This window comes from Polistes dominula, unplaced genomic scaffold, assembly GCF_049000335.1.
Source record: "Polistes dominula isolate Pdom_NZ unplaced genomic scaffold, Pdom_raw_medaka contig_23, whole genome shotgun sequence".
Classification (NCBI taxonomy): Eukaryota; Metazoa; Arthropoda; class Insecta; order Hymenoptera; family Vespidae; genus Polistes; species Polistes dominula.
In genome coordinates this window covers 3,199,218-3,212,304 of record NW_028300963.1, presented here as the reverse complement: position 1 = coordinate 3,212,304, position 13,087 = coordinate 3,199,218, and the positions used below count along the sequence as shown (strand labels likewise).

Genomic DNA, 13,087 nt, shown 5'->3' with positions numbered 1-13,087 from the left:
ATACGAATTAATTCGTTTGGATCGATGTCAAGTGAAAATTTTCGCATATCCGTTGAAAAGCTTTTATAATGTTTAATAGAAATGTAGGGGTTGAGAGAGGAGGGAGGGTAGAGAGGGTTGATATCAATTTTGTCGATGTGTTATTATCATCGGTATTTTGGGATATAATCCTAATCGAGATCTTTTTGCAATATTTCATTAATAATGTTGTATTTTAGATTGGTCATATGAGATTTGTTGTTTTATTTTCGTTAAGAATATAAAATGATTATTGATAATTGTTAGACGAATAATTAATAAAAAATAATTCATTGCTGTTGTTAAAGTTCTAATTATTGATAAGAATTTTTTAACCTTTTGTTTTTTCTTTTCTTGGTAAGGTTTATATTTTTATTTATTATTTATTATTTATTATTTGAATAATAATTTTCTTTAGAGTATCGTGAAAACAATGAATTATAATCAAAGTTATTTACAGTGTGTATAATGGTATTCGTGTTCATCTATTTTCTTATTATTTAATATTGAATTATTATTATTATTTGGTCGTTGAACTATGATTGCTTTTTAATTTGAAATTAAAATTCTACATTTTTTAATATTGTTACCTTTCCTCATTTCACGATAGTAATCAACATCGTTGAAGGCTTCATTTTTTTTATTATTATTATTATTTTATTATATAAATTAATTTATAATATATAATTAATCTATAAAAAGAAAGCTTATTTTATTATATTATTAATTATTACAATAATAATAATATTGGGTTGACAAGTAAGGATTTTTTAAGGTAAATGATTGGTGAAATCCACAATTACTATGTTGTCAACCTAATATTATTATTATAATTAATAATATTAAATTTATTAGAATATAAATTACTTTAAAGATATATATAAATTTATTTAAACATTTGTTAATACAAATCTCATATGCAATTTTATGTGTATTGTTCTATAAAAAAAAAAAAGAAATTTCCTGAGTTTTTCTGCTGTCATTATTTGTTTCAACAGTGTTCGTAATATATCGTTTACTTCGAAACATTTTAATTTATATTCATTTGAATAGGTGGGGTAGATGAGATGGAAAAGAAGGAGGAAGAGGAGGAGTGGCAGGAGGAGTAGGATGATATCACAGAATTGTGTGAGGTTGTAAAAAGTGAGAATGACATTTTTATCGTCGCAGTCGTAGTATACTCGTCATCGTATTTGGCACTATTTTAATTATCTCACAATTGGCCATTACGTCAGTCACCGTGGAAACCCATTTTACGCTTGAAACTCATTTTACTCTTGCACACGTGGATTATATAGGGAATATCAAATAAAAGAAATATAAACATCATAAATATAAATACTTCAAATAATTTAATTATCTGACTCTACGGATTCATAAAAATAAAACTCTTATAATTAATCTAGAAAGATAAAAAGAAACATTATATATATACGAAAACACAATAGTAGCAATATTTTACACGTGTTACATAGAATAATTTGCATTTGTAGAAACTCTTGTAATAATATATACAAAGTGAGAGAAGGGGGTGACTTTATACAAAGAAAACAAACACACATCCGCCATAAGAGCCATATATATATATATATATATATATTGGATGAAGAGAGAGAGAATTTCTAGTATAGAAGGTGAATGTATAGGACAGTAGAGATGTTGTGGGGTAAGGGACGAAGAGAGAGACGAGGTCACTTGCGTTTCCTAGTTAGGGCAATTCCGCACACTTTCGCACGTCGCAATTAATTAGCTTAATTCTCGCTTCCTGTTGTCTTGGATATATCATCAAGATACATTAGTGTGTAGTGAGTAGGTGATGCCAGTAGTGTAATAGTAATGGTAAATGGTGAGGGGAAAGGGAAAGGGATTGAAAAGGGGCAAGAGGGAGGGGGAGTTTTAGGATCGTCACGCACGCACGCACGAACGCACGAACGCATGCATGCATGCCAGGAGGGCACATTCCGCATAACGTTAGTTTCTCTACTATAACTCGTGAGTTTACCTAGACAGAGTAACATTTGCACATACATATCTATTTAATGCTTATGGTGGTTGTGTGATTACGTCACAAGCAGAATGAACCCCGAGACGTCGATCTGCGTCTCCGTGCTTTGCGTTTACGTGCTTGTACCGCATCCGGAACAGCAACAGCAACCGTCACTTGCCTTGGTACGGTTAGGTAAGAAGAAACCCTTCTGGCATTGTATCTAATTAAGCTTACCTCAGTGTTTCGTCCCTTTCTGACTGTCTATCTGTCTTACTGACTATCTCTGTCTGTGTAGGTGTGTGTATCTCTTTTGGTAGCTCTTAAATTTTCTCGAGATGATGTTTTGTAAAATTACAAAAGAAAAATTAAGGTTGTTGCATAAGAGGTTTATTATTATATATTTTAAATTTAATGAGCTTATTTTGTAATATAAAAGTATACAAATACATTACATTATATATTACATACTTTATATTATAAGATAAATATAAGTTTATTTTTTCTATTATATACCAGGGATGTTTAATATTATATAATTATTTGTATATTATATAATATAATTTGCATAATATATATATATATATATATTATTTTATATTTAAATAGCACAAAATAAAAATAACAAATAACTAATGAAAATTCTTCTAATTTCGTTTCAGTTAACGCAAATGCAACATCGTTGGAAATTCTACCAAGTGGTGATACGCAAACGAAACCAATCGGATCGAGTATTATATTAACATGCAAACCTAACGTCGACAACCTTCGACTGGTCAGTGATATGCATTGGCTGGATCCACAAAATCGTGTTATAGAATCTCTCAAGTGAGTAATAATCAAATATAATTAAAAAATATCTTTTTTAATAGTTCTATTTAATTCTAATACAATATTCGATTAAATACTGTGCGATGCGTTTTAGAGGAATATAGTAATCTATATTAATACGCGAGTTTGCATTAATTGAGAGGATACTTGTTCTGAACACACGTGTGCGAAATTATCAAACGATCGATCTACTCTTGTGGTATACAATTATATTATACATATATGTATATATATATATATTATATATATATACATTAGTACATACTATATGCAAACTATATATACATATATGTAATATTCTACACATTTAATCTGTTCCTGGAATATAAAAGTGACTAACACAATTTTATTATTCGTTCGTTAATATCTTTTTTTATTTTTTTTATATATTCTTTTTATCTTTATCTTTATCTTTCTTCTTTATATAATAATACAGAGAGACGAAACTCGATTATCCCCAATTATTCTTCGTTTCTATTCGGCACACGTATATTACAGCATTATGTTTCACTATTTCCATGGTAATGGGTAACTCAGCCGCGAATATCTGAGTGAATTCGAACGAAAGAGAAGCGTAATCGAGTTTGGATAATCGAGGTACCACACACACATACCACTGTACGAAGTTGAATTCAATTTGACCGAGAATAAAGTGGATATAACCACTTGCGATCTTCTCTCCTCCCTTGCTCTCTCTCTCTCTCTCTCTCTCTCTCTCTCTCTCTCTCTCTCATCGTTTCTCTTTCTATCTTTTATTATTTCTATTTCTATTTCTATCTAAATTTACATGAGAGTTTATTCCTTGTTTGTTAAAATACACGAGTAAAAACATATGTTATTATTATAGATAAATATATATATACAGAGTGTCTCATATAATTGTCTGTATTCACAATTTTTTAAAAGAGTACTAATTTTAACAAATATTTCTCTTCATTTCTATCGCATACACACAGACTCGTCGTATTGCCGATCGAAAGGCGAGTATATACATATTTAACAACACAACAATAACAACAATTATTAACAAATACAATTTTGTTACAAGTTAATTGTAGTTGATCAGATTTAATCTCACATTTATGTTTTATTATTATAGTCTCTTTCTATTTCTTCTAATTTTTCTTAATGCTGTCTCGTGTAATTTCATTATGTATTATACACTCATACATACATGCATACGTACACATGCATAAATACATATACCTATCATCAATTTAAAATAGGAATTTGGAATGTATTTATCCAAGCATTATTATCAAACATACATATGTATATCATCATCAACACATTCATCGATTTGTGTGTTCATTTCGTACGCATCGTGTGTGTTTCGTTAATCGTACACACGTTTAAAAAAATATATATATATATTTTTTTCTCACCATAAATCACTCCAAAAATTCAACAGATAAAAGTTAAATTGTTTGCACGATGATTATTCTACGAATTTAAATAATATTCAGAAAGAAAAAAAAAACACGTGCGTATTTTTTCGAGGAGGAGAAAATTTATAATGACGACGAATAACGAGAACACCCATGCGTACACTAATCGTTATAATTATTTAGAAAAAGAAGAAAAACAAAAGAAACAGAAAAAAAAATGCATACGTTGTTTAAAGCACGTGAGCTTTTTCATTTCCTCGAATGTTATTTTTAATTAATCGTTATGAGCTTATTTTTTTTTTTTATTTAAGGGGACCTTCTACTCTGAGCACCTAAAAAAAAGGCTATTTTCGTGAATTTTTTCCAAGAAAACTATAAAAGATATCGATCTAAAAGTTGTTGGGTTTGTTAAATTGAGTCTTAAACTATATAAATGAATTTTTATTTTTTCATTTTAATTAATTTTTTATTGCAAAAACAGTAGTATAAAAAAACACCTTAAAACTTTAGTGCTTTGGTAGCTCCATCAGAACTTGAGAATGGCTTACCTGAAACATAAAAGTAAAATGGTTTTATATTCTGTATGACTTCAGCTACAAAGTGACAGTTTTATATAAAAATTTTATCAATAAATAAAAAAATGGTGGACAAATTACAAAAAAAACGTAAATTTGACCTTTTTTTTATTGTTTTTGACTAAAAATAAATAGTAAAAATTAAAATATAAGAAAAAACTCTCCGTCACTTTGTTACAGCTCATGTGTAGAATATGTGGATTAAATTTTATAAGAATCGGTTTACTGGTTCGTGAGATACGATGGAGCTAGTATTTCAAAACATAGTTTCGAGATAAACGCGTTTAAAGTTTTTTTCTACTCAAAATCGTTAAAAATTCTTACCTAAACTTAATCTGCGATGCCTGGACCGTACAATAGACCTTCTTCTTGTTCATATTCTTCAATTTCTTCCAGTCTTGCCTTCTTCCACTTTGATCTGGTATCTTTTGAGCACTCAGAGCTTCGACGGTTCGCAGATTCGATACGTCGGTCGTCGCGTCTTTTAGCAAAGTCGATCGCTCCTGGCCCAAGTTTCATGCCCATCGTTTCCATTATCTTCATCACTGTTTGAAATCCTTCGTTAAAGATACATGCTGAAACTTTGCACGCAATTTCAACAACTTTTTTGCCGTTAAACAGGTGTTTAGGTGCCATGTTCCATACGCAGTTATTAAAGCTTTCATTATTATTCTGCGTATGTCCACCTAAACATCTTTCCAGCAGTTCTGTCTTAGTCAGATCCTCATAAATAGGCTTTAGCACTTTCTGTACATCTTTAGAAAGTGCCGGAGGATGCTTGTATTTTTGCTTCAGTGCCTTAGTTTTGAGGTACTTACACCAGTCGATGGAACACGTATGGTAATTATTATTATCTTTTTTTTTTTTTATGAATCGTGAGATATTATGATCCCTTTCTATTTGTAAGGAAAGATACAGTCTCCGTCGAAAGTGTACGAACAAGTTGAAATGAAAATAAATTAAAATGCAAACAAACTTTGAAAAGGGTTGAGAACATGGGAATCTGTTATTTTATAAAATTCAACTTCAATGATCAATTAAACATTTCTCATTTCTTTTTCTTTTTATGAAATAAAAATGTTTCCTTGTCGAAGATATTAGAATGAGAATTGAAATGAAAATAATAAGGGAAGTGTAAACACAACGCGGAAAAGAAAGAGGAAGAAGAAGAATATGAAGAAGAAGTTGGGGTAGGGGTTGGTAAAGGTGAAAAGTTGGGGTGGAGTTATTCTTTTATTTATTTATTTTTTTTTTTTCAAGTCGAGTGATATTAATAATTCCCCATACAAAGTTTGAAAACAGGCCCTTGGATGGCCAATCGCCGGGCAAAGGATGACAACTAACGGCCGATCATTGACGTTTTCTAATAGCCCATAGAGGGCTCAATATCCAAATGATAACCCCGGCCCATTAATGGTAATTGATCATTGGCCGATTAATAATAGTTGATCATCGGCCCAATACCGGCAGTTATTATCGGCCCATTACCGGCATTTATTATCGGCCCATTACCGGCATTTATTATCGGCCCATTACCGGCATTTATTATCGGCCCATTACCGGCATTTATTATCGGCCCATTACCGGCAATTATTATCGGCCCATTACCGGCAATTATTATCGGCCCATTACCGGCAATTATTATTGGCCCATTACCGGCATTTATTATCGGCCCATTACCGGCATTTAGTATCGGCCCATTACCGGCATTTAGTATCGGCCCATTACCGGCATTTAGTATCGGCCCATTACCGGCATTTATTATCGGCCCATTACCGGCATTTAGTATCGGCCCATTACCGGCATTTAGTATCGGCCCATTACCGGCATTTAGTATCGGCCCATTACCGGCATTTAGTATCGGCCCATTACCGGCAATTATTATCGGCCCATTACCGGCATTTATTATCGGCCCATTACCGGCATTTATTATCGGCCCATTACCGGCATTTATTATCGGCCCATTACCGGCATTTATTATCGGCCCATTACCGGCAATTATTATCGGCCCATTACCGGCAATTATTATCGGCCCATTACCGGCAATTATTATTGGCCCATTACCGGCATTTATTATCGGCCCATTACCGGCATTTAGTATCGGCCCATTACCGGCATTTAGTATCGGCCCATTACCGGCATTTATTATCGGCCCATTACCGGCATTTAGTATCGGCCCATTACCGGCATTTAGTATCGGCCCATTACCGGCATTTAGTATCGGCCCATTACCGGCATTTAGTATCGGCCCATTACCGGCAATTATTATCGGCCCATTACCGGCATTTAGTATCGGCCCATTACCGGCATTTAGTATCGGCCCATTACCGGCATTTAGTATCGGCCCATTACCGGCATTTAGTATCGGCCCATTACCGGCATTTAGTATCGGCCCATTACCGGCATTTAGTATCGGCCCATTACTGGCATTTATTATCGGCCCATTACCGGCATTTAGTATCGGCCCATTACCGGCATTTATTATCGGCCCATTACCGGCATTTAGTATCGGCCCATTACCGGCATTTAGTATCGGCCCATTACCGGCAATTATTATCGGCCCATTACCGGCAATTATTATCGGCCCATTAATGGTAGTTGATCATTGGCCGATTAATGGGCCCAGCAATGGGCCACGTATTATTCAAATTATTAGCTCATTAACATCCTCATAATTTAATAATCTATATATCATCATCTTCAGACAGTTATATATTTCTCTATGTCTGATCCCCCGAAAAATATACCTGACAATACGAAGGATTAGACAGATTACAATAAAAAAAACTGCTTGAATAAACAATGAAAGAGAAAGGGATTGAACAAGATAAGAGTCGTCCGTGCGCGCCGAACGCTCAGGAAAGCGGTCCGAGGTAGTTACGTTCAGGCACCAAAAATGTAGTTAGAGACATCGGATCTTTTTGAAATTTTAACACAATATTTCTACATATATATACATTCGAAAAATGTAAAAAAAAAAAAAAAAATTTTTTTTAAATTGCAGAGTAGAAGGTCCCCTTAAGCGTAATTATATTATCATCGTAGTGGTGTAATTTTTAATAGCGTATCATCATCATCGTATCATTTAAAAAAAAATTTAAAAAAAGTAGTATTATAGTTATATATATATATAATATAATAATTGTACTAATATATAATTATATATATAGTATTGTAATACTACTTTTATATATACATACATATAAAATAACATTTTCAATTTATTTTATTTTTATAAATATATATAGTTATAATATAATATTTTTAATAATTTAATAAAACTATATTTATAATAATATAATTATAATGAAACATTTTTAATTTATTTTAATATTTTAACATTTTAATATATATATATTATGTATATAAACTATAATTAGTTATACATATATATACCATAACGTGTTCAAAAAAGCAACAAAAATATCTTTCATTATATATTATCGCATAAACGATTAATCAAACATGACACCATCAAACACCTGCCACGTTTATAGGTAATATTTCCAATTATGTTTGTCCTATAGAGTCTGTTCTATCACAGCATCGTTACACACCTGTCTATCATACCCCATCAATACACCTATGCGATTATGCTAAGTCACGTTAATGTTTCTCTTCACGAGCCTTCCCCCTTTACCCCCTGGCGCTTGTTCATAATTAATAATCGTTTTATTTCTATTTTCATTGTCATCATTGCAAACGATTGTTTTATTATTATTTTTTGTTTGTTTTTAAATCTACTAACATTAGAATACAATTATTTTTCACAGCACGTCACCACTCGTACATGGTCATTCGAAACCGGCCATGTATACGGAATTGCATCAGGACAACAGTCTTTCCCTGTTCTTCCATTCGCTTCAAGAAGAACAAGCTGGGAAATATACGTGCAAGGGAACTTATGCGAATTCGGTGCCTTTGAACAAATCCGTCACGATCGATACTATCGGTAAGGATTATTTTAATAAGGATTATTATAATACTTTATAATTATCATGTATGCAAGTACATATATTTATAATTAGGAAATAAAGAAATATATTTATTTTTAAATATAATATTAATTGTTAAAATTATTAATATATGTACTAAATAATAATAATAATAATAATAATAATAATAATAATAATAATAATAATTAAATAAAAAATAAAAAAAATTAATTCGAATTTGTTTTTGTAGAACATGGAAAATAATTTTTTTAAATTTATAAATTACAAACGAATATAATCGTTGTATGATGAATCTTACTAACAATGTTTTTTTTAATAATTTAAAATATTTATTTTAAATTATATTATTATATTTTAATATAATTTAATTATAATTTATTTCATTTATTTTAAATTATTATTTAAATTATCTAAAAAAAACATTAATTAATAATTTAATTAATAATTAAAATTCATATCGTACGCGTGAAAGAGTTAATTTTATATTAAATAATTCTGTTTATTAATTTTATAAATATAATAATAATAATTATTATTAAAACAATTAGTATAAACAAATCGATGACATAATATATTATACGTGTATTATTAATATTTATTTGTCACAGTTGCAATAACATTTGACAACGCACCAGAAAATCAATATCCAATTCTTGGGGATGATTTTGCTATACTTTGCAAAGTACGTGCAAGGCCTTCACCTTCCGTTGATTGGTTGTTCAATGGAGAATTGGTCAAAACGAATGATCGTTATATCATCGACACTCATGCATTAAAAATAAAAAATGTTCAAGAATCCGATGACGGTATTTATACTTGTCGTGCATCTGTTCTGACTACTGGTGAACTTAAGGAACGACCAATACGCGTTGAGGTACACATATTTCATAATTTCTTGTAAAAAAAAAAAAAAAAAAACCTTAAAGAGAAAAAAAATAATTTTAATGTACCTGGAAAAACAGGTAGTCAGAAAATATCATTGACAATTAAAATAATTTTTAAACAGTTTTATTAATAAAAAATATAATTTTTTGTTATTAAGTAGAATAATCAATTATTTTAGGGTTGAAATTATGTGTGGAAGAATTTAAGAATTGAAATTGTTACTTTGATTTTTTTTTAACTTGGCCCTCTTTAGTATAGTAATTAAAATTTGTTTAATTATTTATATAACTAAATTTATAGTTCTAAAAACATTATAATTTAACCATCACCAGGTTCACATACGTCCAACCATCGAAGAAAGATCAACACCAGTCGATATAATCGAGGGTGAAAATCAAAAAATCGAATGCAAAGCCAAAGGCAAACCACCACCAAAGTTCTCCTGGATCCAATCGTTGACCAAACAAAATCTATCATCGACTGATCGGTTTACGGTTAATCCGGATACAGGTGATTTGACAATAACCAACGTAAATCGTGAAGATGCGGGTGAATACGAGTGTACTGCTACGAATGCAGCTGGTTCGGCAACAACGAACATAGTCGTTAACGTAATCGTCAAACCAAAAATCATGGAATTTCCAAATGAAACGGCAATACAGGGTAAAGAGGTGGACGTCAAGTGCAAAGCTTTTGGTAGGCCACCTCCTAAAGTGACCTTGAGAAAACACACTGCAGAAAAGGCATACGTTATAGGTGCCCAAGTTGACGATGACAGAATTGTGTTGATCAATAAACCTAACGAAGTTACTGGTGAAACTGTTGGTATTTTGAACATCAGAGATGTTTTTAGATCCAACGATGGTCTTTACGAATGTGTGGCTGAAAATGCTGGTGGAAAAGCTTACAAAAATGGTCACTTAACCGTTGAATTTCCACCAACTTTCGCATACATGGAAAACAACACAACCTGGTCGTGGGAAAGTAGACCCGTCAATTTGACTTGCATCGCTGAAAGTATACCAAACGCAACGATCACATGGACAATGGGTGCCGATAAAAAGATTGAGGATGTACCAGAAATCAAACAATTTGGTAACGGACCTATTTCAACCCTTATGATCATACCACTCGACAGCAGATATTATACCACATACAAGTGCATTGCTGCTAATCGTCATGGCACCCGAGTACACAAATTGGAATTAAAAGAAGCAACTAGACCTAGTGAAGTAGCACAAGCCAAGATGATTGAAATAACTGCTACTACGATTAAATTTGATTTTGTATTACCATACGCACCTAAGGATCTACCAATCAAAAGTATTATCGTACAATACAAAGAAGAAACACAGACTTGGGCTGATGCTAGGAATAGGACTTGGTCGATAAGTGAGTTTATTTTGATTATATCTTTTGTTTGTTTTATTTCTGATTTTACTTTATTCGTATATTTTATTTAATCTTTGTTTATTATATGTGAAACGTATTTGCATAATCAATTAATTCAAATATATCCCGTCTGATGCATATTACATTTTAAAGTTAAATTAATATCTAATAATAATTAATAAATCAATATATATATATATATATATATATATATATATATTCATTATTAAGAGAATATTTCTATAATTATATAAAACAAGCTAATAACTACAGTAATAATAGCTTCTGTAATTTATGAATGATTCATGGCATAATTAATATCAATACTATGCACGTGATTTGCGATAAAATTAATAAAGCTGATCAAATTGTTGTTTTCCTAAGCAGAGAATTTAAATATAATTTAGCAATGTTAATAACATTTATTATATATATAGAATTTATAATAACTCTATTAATTATTAATTGTAACTAAACAAAAAAAATACAAACGACGTATGAATAATTAATCAATTCCACCCTCTTTAATTTGATTTTTAATTTATACTAAAAATAACTTTAACAAATATAAATATTTTCATAAATAATAATTATATATAAATTGTTTAACAGCATTGTTAATTATAAATATTTCTTTTTCAGATTCCATTTACGTACTCGAAGGTTTGAAACCACAGACCCCGTACGATTTTCGATTTGCCGCAATAAACAAAGTTGGCCAAGGCAATTGGGGAGGATTTTATCGCGAATCAACACCCATGAAGACGGTACCTACTGCACCAAAGATCATCACAAATAAACTAGAACCAAATGGATACGACGTATCAACGTTCAGCAATCAATACGAACTATTTTGGACTGAACCAGCTGACAATGGTGAACCCATAGAAAATTATATTGTCAAATACTGTCAGGTAAAACGTGTGACTGGCGAATGGGAAACCGAAGAGGATACCTGTAAAACGTTAACCATAAAGGGTGCCGGTAGGACGAAATGTTGGATACAGGATATACATTCTGACACTTTTTACATCGTTGAAGTTAGGGCACGAAATTCCATAGGAGTAAGCTTGCCTGGGGTTGCAAAATTCAAGACTTCAAGGGGTAAGTTTTTCTTATTTTTATTTTCTTTCTTCTAATCATTCTGGTTTTTTTTCTTTTTTATATTTTTTTTTATTTATTCTTCTCATCACAGAACTCGCACCCCCTTGCGTTCTTTTTTTTTTTTTTTTTTATTTTCTTCTCTATTTATCTTTATTTATTTATATGTTTATACTCCTTTTTTTTTGGTTCTTTTTTTTTTAATACATTCGATAGACTTGCAAGGATGCATTTTTATCTAATATAGTTTATTATATTATTATTACTACTACTATAGTTTACTACTACTACTACTACTACTTATTATTATTATTATTGAATGTGTTATCTCAGTTTTATCACTTTTCAAAATATATTAATCTATTAGAGAAACCAATGCACAATGCTCTTGCACACCAATTAACATATATTATTATATTTATATATTTATATATATATATATATATGTATATTTTTTTTTATATTAACCATAATAATAATAGTCGTACTTTTGTCTCTGTTTTTTTTTCTGTATACAATTTATATATATATATATATATATATATATATGTATAGATATATAAATATAAATATATATAACAAAAATGAACAGGGAGAAGGGCGCAACCATGTTGCATTTCTTTCTAAAAATTTAACGATTAATTGTTTATTTAATTGAATTTAATTTAATTTTATTTTATCTTTTTTTTTTCTTATTTTGTCCCCTTCCATTTTGAATGTTATTTGCAAGAGAATGATGAATTTTTAATAATAATTTTCGTTGTTACCCTTCGTCCCTCGCGTAGAATAAATAAATGCATCTAAAATTTGAGATTATTTTATCTAGTTTATAGATATTTTTTTTTTGTCTGTCAGATTTCACGTTTGTGATCCCCGCGTTAGTAGTTTAGTGTTTTGTTAGATAAAAGAAAAAAAAAACCACAAATGTGATTAAAATATAAAATTCAGAAACAATGT

At 30.5% G+C, this 13,087-nt stretch overlaps 2 protein-coding genes across 6 annotated transcripts in view; one reads left to right on the top strand and one right to left on the bottom strand.

Moving 5' to 3' along the window:
* The window catches only part of Fas2 (neural cell adhesion molecule fasciclin 2), a 100,546-nt gene that overhangs the window by 72,317 nt on the left and 15,142 nt on the right, over nucleotides 1-13,087 (top strand). For 3 of the 5 annotated variants that reach the window (XM_015318871.2, XM_089172847.1, XM_015318873.2), the window contains exons 1-7: nucleotides 2,094-2,197; nucleotides 2,665-2,830; nucleotides 3,790-3,813; nucleotides 8,570-8,748; nucleotides 9,361-9,626; nucleotides 9,970-11,029; nucleotides 11,672-12,133. In XM_015318871.2, the coding sequence (XP_015174357.1) occupies nucleotides 2,095-2,197; nucleotides 2,665-2,830; nucleotides 3,790-3,813; nucleotides 8,570-8,748; nucleotides 9,361-9,626; nucleotides 9,970-11,029; nucleotides 11,672-12,133 (2,260 nt within the window). In that variant the 5' untranslated portion in view covers nucleotide 2,094. Of the gene's footprint in view, nucleotides 1-2,093; nucleotides 2,198-2,664; nucleotides 2,831-3,789; nucleotides 3,814-8,569; nucleotides 8,749-9,360; nucleotides 9,627-9,969; nucleotides 11,030-11,671; nucleotides 12,134-13,087 lie in introns of those variants that run through there. The other 2 variants (XM_089172849.1, XM_089172848.1) reach the window with 2 other exon arrangements.
* Nucleotides 3,821-6,230, bottom strand: LOC149032517 (uncharacterized). The gene is made up of 2 exons (XM_089172873.1): nucleotides 5,121-6,230; nucleotides 3,821-4,769 (listed from the first exon to the last, which is right to left on the bottom strand). Exon 1 carries the CDS (start codon nucleotides 5,430-5,432, stop codon nucleotides 5,127-5,129), a length of 306 nt encoding a protein of 101 aa, XP_089028999.1. The 5' UTR covers nucleotides 5,433-6,230; the 3' UTR covers nucleotides 3,821-4,769; nucleotides 5,121-5,126.